General features: G+C 56.5%; 1 protein-coding gene across 3 annotated transcripts in view; it reads right to left on the bottom strand.

Moving 5' to 3' along the window:
• Positions 1–4,836: 4,836 nt before the first annotated feature.
• CTIF (cap binding complex dependent translation initiation factor) overlaps positions 4,837–14,225 on the bottom strand; it is a 248,131-nt gene continuing 238,742 nt past the window's right edge. For 2 of the 3 annotated variants that reach the window (XM_024580202.4, XM_045187688.3), the window contains exons 11-12: positions 12,634–12,687; positions 4,837–10,909 (exon numbers count right to left, since the gene is read on the bottom strand). In XM_024580202.4, coding sequence (XP_024435970.1) covers positions 10,694–10,909; positions 12,634–12,687 — 270 coding nt within the window. In that variant the 3' untranslated portion in view covers positions 4,837–10,693. The remainder of the gene's footprint in view (positions 10,910–12,633; positions 12,688–14,225) is intronic. The other variant, XM_053912424.2, reaches the window with a different exon arrangement.

The raw sequence follows: 14,225 nt of genomic DNA, 5'->3' as shown, positions 1-14,225 counted from the left end.
GATCATATGGTATTTGTCCCTTGCTACCTGGCTTATTTCAGTTAGTGTAATGTTCCCCAGTTCCATCCATGCTGTTGCAAAGGGTAGGAGCTCCTTTCTTTCTGCTGCGTAGTATTCCATTGTGTAAATGTACCTTAGTTTTTTGATCCACTCATTTACTGATGGGCAGCGAGGCTGCTTCCAGCACTTTCATAGCCAGGATGCTTTAAAAACGAATATCTTCATCCTTCTTTTACAGATGGGGAAACTGAGGCCCAAAGAAGCAACCTCCACAGGCACCCAGCAGGCATGTGTGGAATCAAGGGTAGAATTCAGATCAGCTGACTCCCGTTGTGGTGCTCTTTCCACGAGCCCAGGGGTGCCTGGTTCTTTCTCCACAGCTCTTGTGACAGAAAGGCTGGCGTGACCTTGAGGCCAGGTGTCCACGCCAGTGGTCACGAGATTCATCCCGACTCACTGTCTGATCTTGGCTCGCCCCAGGGCTCAGGCTCGGCTTTCCTCCCTGGAGAACAAGGGGACGACCGGCCCCATCGGCTTCCCGGGCCTTGGGGAGGGTCATGTGGGCTAACACAACTTGAATTTAAGGCTGGCAAAACCTTGCTTACCTGGTGGAGTCACCACCTTTGGAAGTCATCAGGGGACACAAACTCAGCAAAAATGGTTTCTGAGCAGGTGAAATGGTTGTTTCAAACACGCATTCATGCAGCAAGTTCATGCTCTTTGCTTATAGACATGCCCTCAGGCCCTCACTCAGGGCCTGTGTGCTCAGGACTGTGTGACAACTGTCCCGACGAGTTTGGTGGCCCGATTTCTCAGGCCCACGTCAGGCCACCGACAGGAGTGAGAGGAGCTTTGGGACGAGAGAGGGGGCGGAAAACCTGTAAAACGCACCTACAGTAATTAAAAGGCAAAGGGGACTGGGTGTACCTTGATAATCCCGGACGGTAACCCAGAATTACCGTCCTGTCTGCTCATTAGTGTTGTCGGAATGAGCCGGGTCATCAAGGAAGGGCGAAGTACCATGTCCTCTGTTCGAGAGCTCAGGGATGTGTGTGAGCCCCTGTAGAAAGGTTTCGGCTTCTGTGACCTTGGGCAGGTCTCTTTCCCGTGATGGCCTCCGTGTCCTCATCTGTAAAATGGGAGGGTGGGCTCTACGCTCCCTCCACATCCTGATAACCTGGAGTATTGGGAGCATCAGCGCGGGTGGGGGGTGGCAAAGGATTAAGAAATTTCCAGGATTGAGGGTAAGAGCATTTCCTGGAAAGGGTGTGTCCTAGAAGGCCCCCCCTCCCCAGCGGAGCCTGAGAAGGGGTCTGTGGGGGCTTTTCCAATCCAGGCTTGCACCACAGCGGAGGGATTCCTCGGACCCTCCTGGGAACGTGGCCACAGCCTCTGCTGTGACTTGTCCTGTGTGTGTGTCTCTTTCTTCTGTGCCACATCATCTGCCGGTCCCCACATTGTCCTTGGATCAGGGTGCCTGCCCTCCACTCTCGACGTCCAGCTACACGCCCAGCCCCCGTCTTTCGTCTCGGGTGAGGGGTTGTCAGACCTCTGAGCACAGACGTGCACACCTGGAGCGTTCTCGGGCGGAGCCTGTGAGGCTCCCGCAGCCTCTTCTTGCTGACCCAGCTCCAGCTCCCTCCTGGCCTGCTCATGGTCCTTGGCCATGTGCCTAATAAAATTGAGTTCCCAGAGGGGAATGCAATCCCCAAGGAAAAGAGGGCGAGCTGTCCCGGCTAGGTCCTATACTATCTGTCTTTAGCAGTACTTTTGGAGGAGTGATTTCTCCCTGCCAGGCTGGGATCCGAGTTTAGAGCCACGGCCTGTCTTTCTGGGCTCCAGGAGCCAGCTTTGTCACAAGGTGAGAGGGGGAAGCCGGCAAAGGGAAGGTTCCCCGCCCCCTGTGGCCCAGTCCTGAGCCTCGCTGGGAGAAACTAAGACACAGCCTGGCAGTTGCTTTCTCCGAGGCTTCGGTTTCCGCAGATATCCCCGCATCCCGCCCCCCAGCCTCTCGGGAGGCAGGTGATTGCGGCTCCTGAAAGGCAGCCCGCTGCCCAGGGGCTGAGTCCAGTTCACAGGGACTGCAGAGCGCTCTGGGTGGAAGCCAGTTCTCATTTAGGTGGCTCCATGTGACCCTCTGTTGTCCTGTTGGGTGGGGGGGCCCCTTCCTCCCGCAAGTCAGGCCTCTCCAAGGGCCTTACTTCCTACACCGTGGCCAGAGGCCCCGGTCTCAGCCCACAGGGACGGACAGCCTGCTCTCAGCGCACCGTGGGCCACCCATCAGCTCTGTTTCCAGCCGCAGAGTGAAGGCCACTGTGACCTTCTCTGAAAGGCGCCCTCTGTTTCTGGCTCTGGGGCGCCGGACCTCTGCTTCTCACCTCTCATCGTGCAGAAGCCAACCAGCTGGGGAGATTTAGAAACTGCCGTACAAATTTACACACATTGTATACACCCCTGTCCGCTCCCCCCCTCCAAAGCACACATACATGTGCACACACTCTCACACACCCCAGAGAACACACGCGAGGAACTCAGCTGAGGGGGTGGGTCCATGGCAGCTTACACGTTCCAGGCAGGGCTGGGGGTCCCTGAGAAAGGAAGGCGCCCCCTTCCCATTTGCATAAAGGCCCCATCTGTACTCGCTGTTGCTCTGGCCTGACCCCCACAGGAGACCAGTCCCCTCACCTCCAGGCTTCTCTGGACTGTTAGACCTCAGGACCCCAAGGACACCCCCAGCCCTCCCACTGGACGTCCCTGTCCCGTGTGGGGTGTCCCCACCTCTCCAGTGCTCTGGGTGCCCCACCTCCAGGGCCTGGCTGAAGGCACAGCTCAGTTTTTTCCTCCCTGATTCTCTCTCACCAGAGCCCTGAACCTCACTGTCATGGTTTATCCCCCACATAATTGTTTGGCATCAGCAGGGGGGTGAAGTCAAGCTCATGGTCAGTGGGCTGATGCCGCCTACACACCAATGACCACACCCAGTGAACAGTGCCACGGTAGGAGCACTCATGGGGCTGTAGAAGCCTAGAGGGGACCTATAATCCCAACTGGGGGAGCAGTCAGGGAGATCCTCCAGGAGGAGGTGGCACTAAGTGAAGGTGCCTATCTGTATCTTCAACTTTCATCCACGGCCCAGAGACTGGGCTTGGGTCGTCTGCCAGCCAGCTAAGATCACCCAAACCCCAAACCATTAACACACTGTAAACAAGACCACGAATGCCTGTGTCGTAGGGCCCCGAGATTTCAGGCTCGTCAGTTACACAGAGCTACATGGCAGTAGTTAACGACAGGCCCTGAACACCTTTCCTCCCCAGGGGTGTGCTCCCTGAGTTCCTGCCTCTTCCTCGGCCTGTGTTGCCCCCTTCTCTCGAGTTGAGCCCATGGCAGGGCCCTCTTCTGACCCTGGTTGAACGGGAAAGTCACTGATTATGCCCTGGGCCAGGAGCCTCTCTCCCAACCATTGGTGTGTCTGTGAGGGCCACGTCCTGTCTGTTCTGGGTCACCAGGGGAACCCTGACCTGAGCCCCTGTTGGTCCCTGGGAGCCACTGGGCTGCTCAGAGTTGGGGACACAGTGGGGCAGGGAGACTCAGGCACAGAGGTGGCCACAGGTGCTGGAGGCTGGGAGCTTGGGTCCGTGGACGTGTCCCCACACCCTCCCATCGGGGCTAAGAAGGCAGCAATTCCAGGCCAGGCCTTGGTTCCTACTGGCCTCATGACATGGGTCTGTCACTGTTGCCTGTTTCCTCTACCTTTAAAACGGAGTAAGAAGTGTCTGCCCCCCGGCAGGGTGTACGTGATCTTGCCAAACACGATCACACATGCGAAAACTGTGGCACAGCATTCAAGCAGACGGTTCGGTTCTGTAACCTCAGTTTCCCCAGACATCAAGTGGGTGTAAGGGGTTTATTGACTTTCTTCCCAGGGCTCTGGGGAGGCTTATCAGATACTGTATGTGCAAGAGCTGTGCAAAGGAGGCAGTGACATGGGAGGACTTGGGACCGCTGGGCCAGAGTGTCCTTGGCCAGGCAAACACAGCTGCTTACCTCGCTCCCAGCTGTCTGGCCTGCAGCCAGTCTGGGGCAGAAGCGGCTACTGCGTTTGCTTCCAGTGCGGGCCAAATGCCTCCTTGGGAGATGGCAGCGTGAGCTGCTCCTTTGACAACCCCCACTCACCCTCCTCTGCCCTGGGTCACCTTGAGATCAGGTGGGCAGCAGGGAAGGGCTGGGGTCCTTCCGAACTCAGGTACCATGTCCACACAGGGCGGATGGACTCAGCAGGTGTAGCCTCTAGGGCACCCACTTTTAGGGGCCCACAAGATGTTTTCATCTCTTTCAAAACCAGAATCGAGAAATGAACTTCACCCTGACCGTGGGGCTCCGTTTGTTGGGTGTCCTACCGCAAAGTGAGAGGTTGTCAGTTCAATTCCCTACTGCTGGTCAGGGCATGTGCCTGGGTTTCGGGCCCAGTCCCTGGTCGGGCACGTGTGAGAGGCAACCGACCGATGTTTCTCTTCTCCTCTCTCTCCCTCCCTTCCCCTCACTCTAAAAATAAATAAATAAAATCTTAAAAAGAAAAGAAATGAACTTCTACATTGAAAAAAATGTTTTAATAAGTAAAATTAATATATTTGTCTTTACACATAGTACAATTTTTATATTACTTTAAGCAGAAAGGGCCTGCAAAGGCGTCAATGCCCATGGCCCATGGAAGCCCTAACACTGCCCCAGTCCGTGGTTCAGACTCCGTCCCACACTCCAGCAGCTTGCTGGGGCCCCTCCCCGCTGCGCAGCCTCACTTCAGCTGGGGCAGCAGGTCCCAACCTCGAAAATCCAAGAGCGGAATGGAGCGATGTGGCCGCTGGTTCCGGACGTTAATTCCGCGTCACTGTGACAGCTCTTGTGGCTTTGTTCTTGGCGTGGCAGTGGTGGCCTCGACCACCTTTTCTCCCACGTCCCACAGAGGGCACGCACACGTGAACCCACCAGGAGGAGGGGCTCCCTAAGCCCAGAATTCTGAAAATGCTGGTGCCCATGTGTGTCCTCTTTCGGCATGTGGCTTCACAAGGTTCCCAGGCAATGTGGATATTGAAGCCACCTTTGATATGCTCCCGTAGGATGGCCTCCTTCACCTCCCACCTACCTTGAGAACCATCGGCCTGGAGGAAAACTAATGGACAGTTGGCACACACAACGATGGATTCTTTTATATTACAGCACCAAATTTTGCAACATTGCTCCTTCTCCTTCTCACCCCACCGAAGTCCCTCGGCTTGGGACATTTCGTCACGCTCCTACTTTCACCAACTCGAAGGGAACACCATGCCGTCGGCCCAGGGAGGCCTCAGCGGGCAGCTGGCTGCGCCTTCTGTCTGTCTGGCGCGGACGGCCAGCTCCCGGGGGCCCTGTCGGCAGCAGTCAGAGGGCAGAGGCTGAGACACGCTCACCTTCTGGGCCAGGGGAAGGGGCACTCGGCTGGCTGGCTGGCCCAACCCTTCCACTGGCTGGCCTTTGGCCCTGGGTCAGTCGTGTCTGTTTTCTCATTTGTAAAATGGGCATCGGAGATACTCATCTGCCTATGTGAGCCAGACAGCATATGGAAGGCCCTGAAGCCACTGGGGACTGTGGGAAGGAGACCGTTAATATTCGGGCATAAGCTCTCTTTCCCTTTCACGTTCTCGGTCCCTTCTTTCTCTGCTGCATTTACCTTGGGACCTAAAAGGCTCTTAACAAGTCCTGTGTGTGCACATGCATGTGTATTTTCTAGCTTATTCTTTCAAAACACACTTCCCATCGCTCCTATAGGCTCCGGTGCAAATCTAATCCACCCTCAGCAGGACAGGTACTTCTTGTCAGCAGAGGTGGTGGTAAAAAGCAGGACTGAAACATTTATTGTTTGGATGATGCAATTCATAGTTTTCACTAATTTAGAACCTCTGGAACCAGGACTAAACCACCCAGAAAAATCCTTTCTCTCTTGGTGAATATGGTTTGGTAAATTTCCCCTTCCCCACTCTCTCTTACCTTCAAACACCTTTCATTTCGACTTCTGCTTTCTGCTCCTCCTTTGCATTTTGTAAAAAACTGTCTTAAGAATATTTCAAATGTTTAATTAAGATGTTATCTCCCTCTACCAACCTGTGCCTCCTGGCTGGCTCTGCCCAGTGTCACGTGACCCAGTAAGGGGCAGTGACCAATCTCAGCATGGCCTCGCCAGCTCCTGGGCTGACCTGGCTGCCATCTTGACTGGGCCAGGCAAGTTTAAAGGGGGTGGATGCTCTGGGCACTGCCCCGAGGAGGTGGAAGCCTCATAAGTTCTAGCCGGAACAGACCCCCAAGGGGTGTTTGTTACCAGGAGGTAGTGCTCATTTACCATGGGAGGGACTGTGCAAAACAAGGGACGTGTCATCACAGGAAAATAAGTCACTGGGCCCCTTGGGGACCCTTTGATGAAAGATTATCTGACCCTCTGGGACTGGACAGCCACTTGCTGCTGACTCCTAGAAGCTACTAGTCCCCAGTCTTAGTCTTCTTAAGATGAGTCTTTGCCCAGCACACAGAGACATTTCCAAGGGAGGGGTAGGTGCGGGGGGTGGGCTGGCTCGACAGGCAGCAAAACAGACCGTTAGTGTGAAAGCCATTTTCTGCAGGACTGGCTGTCTTACCCCCTTGGACAAGCCACAGGTCTCAGCTTGTGGGGGGGGAAGGACATAAGTCTCCTTCGTCCATGTTCTCCTAGGTCACTCCTTCAACAGCTTCCCTGGGCCCCAGACCTGGCCCCCGCTCCCCAGGGTGGCCAAACTGGGGGAATCTTCTCATTGGCGCATCGCTTGGGGAGAGGCCCCTCCGAGCCTCTGCCGGCTCCAGCGGAGGCCCAAAAGCCTCTGGGAAAGGTTTCCTTCGCTGAACGCACAAAGAACATGAATTGACCATTTTTTGTTTTTTGGTGTTGTTTATTTTTTAAACCCACTTGTAGTTTGGGTTCAGCTGGAAAGCAGGACATACGGAGAGAGGGAAGGTGGGTGCGTGAGCAGGATTCCGCTGTAGCTTTGGCGGGAAGCCCCGGGCCCCTGCTCCAGGGAGGTAGGTCCCGCCGCCAGGCTCCCAGCGGGCTCAGGCGGGGTGGCAGCCCTTCTGTGCAAGTGTCCCCAGTAGAGGAGAGAGGAAAGTTGTCTTCTCTCAGATCTGCATCCTCACAGGCCCAGCCAGAGGTTTCCCAGCACAGTGCCCAGCAGCTGAGAGACAGGACTCCTTGAGCAGGCCCTGGGCATCTGTCACATGAGGAACGCTGGCTGGTGGCTGATGCCAGATAGGACTGGGACTCGGTGTCTGGGGCCGCCCTGTGGGGCTGCTCCTCATGGTGGCCTGGCTGGCTGGGCCCCTACCCTGGCAGCTGCCCAGGGCGTTGTCAATGGTACATTTCCCACACACCCCCTCCCCACCCCCCAAAAAATAAAATAAAATACAAATTAGAATAAATACTAATTCGGCCAACATTTACATTTACATGGATGGACAGGACGATCCCCAAACCTTACAGGTTTACAGGCTGGTTAAGGAAGGACGGACAGATGAAACTGGGTTTGGTGTGCACTCCTCATGGAGGGTGGTGGGACTCCCACCTGGTCCAGGGAAGGTAGGAGCCTCCTTGGGGCTGCGGTCCCAGAGCTGAGGCCAAGCCACGAGGCCGAGGGGGCAGGACTGTGGTGAGCAGGCTGGCTGCTGGGAGGAAAGCAGCGACTACCTAGTCTTGACCAGCAGGGGAGAGACCCACACAGAATCGACATCGGATGGCCGGACTTTGCCTCTTCAGCGCCAGGAAAGCCGCGGGCCAGTAGAGAAAACAACGTAAGCCTTAGAAATGCAATATCCAGTTTTGCCCCCCATCAAATACATTCAGAGGTCAACTTGGATATGGTCTTCCTCACTCAGCGGGGGTGGGGGGGCTGTCCTAGGAAGGGGGGCCTGTGGGTGCCCACTTCTGCCCCCCAGTTCCTGTCGAGTCATCTCCCGTGGGAAGCTGCCTCAGAGTCTCAGATTTTACGCTTTACTGTTATTTCCTTAAAAAAAAAATCCTTTTTAAACGTTTTCCTTCCATGTTTGAAAAAGTAGCAGCAACCTGCATTTAGAAAAACAGCTTAAATTGTTTTTCGGATTGGCCAGGAAGTGCTTTCAAGCAATGGAATAAAACTAGGCAAACCATATGTCTGGAGCCACAGTGACCCGACACGTAATTAAAAATATATTTATATATGTATACATATTTATATCTCACTTCTTCACACTCTGGTCCAAACAGGCAAGGAGGGCTTGGCCCTGAGGCCAGACCACCGAGGAGGGCCACTAGGAGGAAGGGGCCTGAGGTCCACGGTGTCGCGATGCTACCTGTCTCGGCGTCCCAGGGAATATCAGCCCCTGGGACCCCTGCGTGATTGCTGTCTGAGCCAGGGTAGAGGTGGGAGACCCCACTCTCCTGCCTCCTTGACTTGCACCCCCATTCCTAGGCCTCTCCCTTCCTTCAGGGCTCTGTTTTGTTCTCCGCAGATGCACACACACACACATACACCCCCTCTTGAAGGAAACAAGGCCCTTCTCGGCACAGGTGTCTCTCTGAGGGCTGTCAGGGAGCGGCTGCTTGCCTGGCGAAGGCCGCCTGACTCCCTGAGACCATGATTTCCCCAGTGTCCTCTCTGAGCCTCCTGACATCAGCCCCTTGTGGGGCCTCTGCTGTCCTTGGGCCCCAGATTGGGCCAGAGGCGCAGACCGAGGAGAAGAGGCGGTGAGGAGAAGCTTGAGAAAGCTTCTCAAGGAAGCTTCCAGGAAGAAGGAGGAGGCAGAGGCTAGGGCCACGGGTGGCAGGGGCTTCTTAGCAGAGGTGACTGATCTGTTCTAGGGAAACCTGCGCCCCCCACAAGCTCTGCTGGGGGACTGGCTCAAGCCCCCATTCTGGGGCTGGAAGGCAGGTTGTAGCTGGTGGGAAAGCCAGGGAGCACTGGGGAACCTGCTCCCCACCCCACCTTGATTGCTCTCCCAGACTTGGGGTCAGCAGGGGTCAACGTCCTCCAGCCCTCACCTCCCAGCCAGCCTGATTGGACCAGGCAGCCAGGCTGCCTCCAGTGACCCAGGAGTGACTGGCCTCAGTAAAGGAGTAAATAAGGAAGCTGCTGGGCTAAGGTCATTTTCTGGGGGCTCATCAAAGTGTCAGCTCCAGACGCTGGAGACGGGGCTGTGCAGACGCCAGGGACAACCGACCTCCATCTTCCTCCAACAGAGAAGGGGGGCCATCTCCCAGGACCTGACTCCTCCAGGAAGCCCCAGCCTCATTCCTGGTCTGGAAAGCTCTGTCTGGTCTCCCTGCCTGGCCACCTGACTCAGGAACACTCCCTTTCCCAACAGCCCTGGGGCTGCAGCGCCCAGGGCCCCCTGGAGCACGTGGCACTTGGCTGTGGGAGGGCTGGGCCCCTGGCTCTTGCCTTGTCCAGGACGGCGACACAGCCCATTTAGCTAAACTCCAAGTCCTGGGGAGCGGGGCAGCCCCACAGCCCCACACTCCCCCACTCTGAGTTTGGGACGAGATCTGTGTGTGGAGCATGGGTTTTAGTTTGCCAGCCTGTTCTGTGCCTGTTTCACCACGAGGCCTGGGGCCAGGACCGGTTTCATGCTCTCCCAGCGTGATGGTATCAGCCCTTTGAGAGAGCACAGCTAGAATAAGAGAGGGGAGGAGCTGGGAGCCAGAGGCACAGGTTCCAACGGGACCCCGACTGGGGCAGAAGTTTCCAATTACCCTAATTGGCTACTGGCAAGCCGTCTGTGGCTAGAACCCTTCCAGAGGGGGCGGGTTTGATCTCTCACTAATCAGGGGTCCTCGGTGCTGTCTGTGTGATCACATCGTGGCTCTTTCATTGAGAGAGGAGACTTCAAAGCAGCTGACTTTTGAAAAATAAAACACAGTAAGACAAAAGGGTGCAGTAGAACTACAAACTCCAGCTCCCCCGCCTGGTCCCAGCCCCCCCCAGGCCTGAGGCTGGAGGGTCTGGGAGGAGGACTTGGAAGTTGGGGGGTGGTGGAGCGTGAAGGTTGGAGGAGGGCGAAGGCCTCTGTCCCTCCAGCTCAACCGTCCGGACAAAGGCCGTCAATGACGGGTGGCTGTTGGGGGCCACGTCTGCCTTTGTCCTCCCGGACATCTGCTACACGTCGCCTGCTGCCAGTTGGCGACTGGCTGACAGTGTGCGGGAACAATGCAAGCCCGTCTCCGACCCACTTTGTCAGCTTTCTGAGGTCCTTTCTGACCCAAGCGGTACCCTGGCGTGCTGGGCTGCCTGGCCTCAGAGGAGGAGTCACCGAGATGAAACCCCTTGCACAAAGCCCTGCAGGGGTCTCATTCGATGGGAGGGGGCAGGAGGCGGGAGTGAGGAGGGACCGGGTGAGGGCCGGCCACCATGAAAAAGAAACATGCTTCCCTTGCTGGTGAAGCTGCCGCATGCTGGGGCTGGGGGGCTCGGATGGGAGGCGGGAGGGGGCACTCCTAGGGATCTGATCCCTCCCCCACCTGGCTCCAGGCTGGTTGCCGGCTCTGCCTGCCTTCTTCCCCATTTCTTTCTCCCGCCAGGGCTACCCCAGTCCTCCCGCCTGTCCATCTGGCCCTGTGCACCAGGGCCGCAGCTGCCTGTGGGCCACCCGCCAGGCCCCCTGGCTGTCAGGCTGTCAGTTTCTGGATGGTTCTGTTGTAGTACTGCGTGATGGGGGGCGTCAGAGGGTTCCAGCTGTTGGCATGGAGCTCGATGACCTCCAGGAGCAGTGACCGGGTCAGCATAGACTCCGAGGGGCACAGCATCTTGTCTCGGGCACTGGCTAGGAGCTCGGCCATCATCTCGGGCAGCTGCTCCTCTAGCAGCCGGCCTGTGCTCTGCAGCTGCAGGCAGAGAAGTGGGGGTCAGGTGGGACATGGGCCCCATAGTGGTCCCCTGACCCACCCTGGTTGGGTGAGCTGGGGACAGGGACAAGAAACAGATGCATTATCTCAGGAAGGTGTGGGCCCAGGTCTCTGTGCCCCGGGGGTGGGGGTCAGTTGAGGAGGGTAGAAATAGTCAACTGTGAGAGCTCACACATAACAACCAATCTGTTGGCAGAAATAAGAGGGATCAGAATAATGTCTGTTGCCCAGGGCTGAAAAGGGCCCTTAGCAGAAACATACCCCTTCTCCCTTTCACCCAAGAGCTCTCCCTCCTTCAGGGAGCCTTCTCTAACTACCGCCTGCCCCCTCACTGACTGTGTGACCTGCCCCCTCAAAGGTGACCAGGCTGCCCTGTGTTAACTTTCACTTGCTAGGATGTCTCTCTGGAAACGGGCTTAGTCATTATTACCCATGTGTGTCCACGTGGAACTTGAGAGCAGGAGGAGGTCTCCTGTTTCCTTTCTTTCCTGTCCCCAGTCCCACCTCCCCACCCCAGCACGACCTCTGCCTACACCTGTGGCCCGAAGGGAAGAGAAACAGGAACAGGGCAGAAGGCCACTGGAGGGGCTGCCCTCAAGAGACACAGCTGATGATCTCCAAAGGAGATCAGCCCCTGTTAGGAGGAAGGAGCCCCAGACTTCCGGATCTGTGCCCATCTGCCCAGCAGCCCCTGGGGGATGCTCCCCATCATCTCGGCCCCCACTCTGCCCACCCCCAGCCTCATCCTGCACAGTTGTCAAAGCTCTGCCTTCTTCACCGAATCTTCCTTAACCTCGTGGGCCACCCTGACCTCTCTCCCTGGGCTCTCCGGGGACACATGCTCTGTACCCACACTCAGTCTTGCCACTGCCCTGTGCTGTGTTCCGTGTGATCTAGCCCTAGCCAGACCGGAAGCTGTCTGAGGGCAGGAAACATGCTTCCTCCTTCTCCCCCCTCCCAAGCCCCATGCAGGGCACCTGGCTGGAGCCCAAATGAATGGAGGACGTCCTTTCCACGTAGGGCTGCTGTTTGGGCTCCCAGGACTCCTGGCCTCTAAGATTCTTGGGTGTGGCCTTGGCATCTGGGCAGGAACCACCCGAGGGCTGTGCTCACAGAACCTGACTTGTCCTGAGTGCCCAGGCTGGAAGCCCATCCCCTAAGGGCAAAGGTCTGTCCCTGTGACTAGGTGGGAGCCTTGTCTGAAGGAAGGTCCCAGAGGAAGAGTTTCAATGAGCAGCGGCCACACCTTGGGAATGGGCGTGGCCACTCCCAAGGGGGCTGCTTTGAATCAGTGCCAACACAGGGGATTCAAGCCTAGGAGCCTTCCCCAAATCCCACGGTACCAAAGCCCAGGGGACAGGGGTTCACCTAGAATCTCTTAAGTCATCTGTGTGGTGTTCCTGGGGCAAGGAGAGGGCGGCTTTGGGGATGGAGGGAAAGTGACAAGGTCAACACTCGGTGTTTCCCTCCAGATGAGCCAGAAGTTCCCTGACCCTCCAGCCAGCGGTGGGCAGTCTCCCTATCAACATTTATTATGGTTTTGGGTCAACCATTCTGGATGCAGCAGCCCACGCCCACTCAGGAAGCCATTCCCCACCCGCCCTGTTGACACACCCTCGTCCTGGACTTGGGGACCCCCACAGCTGTGTGTCATGAGGGGCGTGTGGCATCTGAGGTCGGAGACGTTTGCGCCACCTGCTTACCTCCATGGAGCAGCACAGGACAGCGTCTTCCTTCACATCCTGAGACTGCAAGAGCTGTGGAGGAGAGGGCAGAGACCACTGCTCAGGGCACCAGCTCCTGCTCCTGGCAGCCGGGCCCCCACCCCAGCCCCAGGGCAGCCAAGGATGAACACCTCCAAGGGGCAGAGGGCAGCAGAGGCGCTGCACCAGGAAGCTGTGACCTCTCTGACAGGATATGAGCCGCCGGAGGGCTGCCGTGGACAGACAGCCTAGGCACCCGGGTCAGGTCAGAAGGCTGTGGTCCTAGGCCGTGGCAGAGCAAGGCTGCAGATGGGTTTGGAGGCGGTGGCAAGCATGCCGGGACCCTCAGAGAAATGAAATGAGCTTAAAGGCTTCCTGATTGGGGAAAGTAGGTGCAGCTACGATCTTGGGCATGCCTGGGCCCTGGCTACAGGAGGACTCCTGGAAATCAAAGTGCCCTTCTGCACAACCACGCCACACTGACTTAGCTGGAGACTGGAACTGCCTCCTGACCAAGGCCACGGCCAGGCTGCCCAGCACTGGATCCAGCCACAGCCCTGTCCTGGCTTCCCTCTACCTGCCTCATCTCATTCTCTCCTGCCTCATCTCATTCTCTCTTTTGCTTATTAAATTGAAATGTAATTAATATAACATCAAATTCACATAACATCACAATCCATGCCCTCCCCACCCCCGCCACTGGGTACCTGGCCCACAATCCAGGCATATGCCCTGACTGGGAATCAAACACATGACCTTTTGGTTCACAGGCTGGTGCTCAATCCACTGAGCCACACCAGCCAGGCTAACGTAACATTTTAAAGGTTTATCTGTGTGTAGCAGGAATCAGTTCTTCATTCCTTTTACCAGTTGAATAATATCCCATTGTATTTTTACACCATATTCTGTTTGCCCGTTCATCCGCTGGTAGACGTTTGAGCAGTGGCCACTTTGTGGCTGTTATGAATGATGCTGCTGTGAGCATTCACACCAACGTGTCTGCCGGCCTCCTGGGCACATACCTAGGCGTGGGATTGCTGGGTCACGTGGCATCCGTGGTTAGCTCTCTGAGTACCGGACGATCTGTTTTCTACAGTGGCTGCCCCATTTTATATTCCTCCCAGAGATGACTGACGGTTGTGGTTTTTCCACGTCCTTGCCAACCTTTGTTATCTTATGCTTTGTTTTTAAAATTTATCTTACTGAGCTTCCCTCCCCCACCAGAGGACCAGCAGGCTCAGGCTGAGAAGTCCTACTGTCCTGTTCCCCCCTGACCCCGCTGACCACTTCGTACAGTGTCCCCTTTGCTGGCTGATGCTGCTTCTCCCAACCTCTAAACACTTCTGGGTTCTGTCTCCACCCCTACCCCCGCCGCAGTGACCATCACATCCACCCGATGACCGCAAAGCTACACTACCGGCTGCAGGTGACTCTTCCTCCCGCTGGAACCTCCATTTCTGCCCTCCACTCTTCCTCACCCTTCAAGGTCCAAGTCACTTCACAGCTTTCCTCAGAGACCTCTGGATGGCCCCCACCCATGGTGCCCTCTCCCGCTTCTCACTCCCCAAGCACTTTCTGTCTTTCCTGCCCAC

This window comes from Desmodus rotundus, chromosome 10 (assembly GCF_022682495.2).
Source record: "Desmodus rotundus isolate HL8 chromosome 10, HLdesRot8A.1, whole genome shotgun sequence".
NCBI classification, from domain to species: domain Eukaryota; kingdom Metazoa; phylum Chordata; class Mammalia; order Chiroptera; family Phyllostomidae; genus Desmodus; species Desmodus rotundus.
This window is presented reverse-complemented; position numbering and strand designations above follow the sequence as displayed.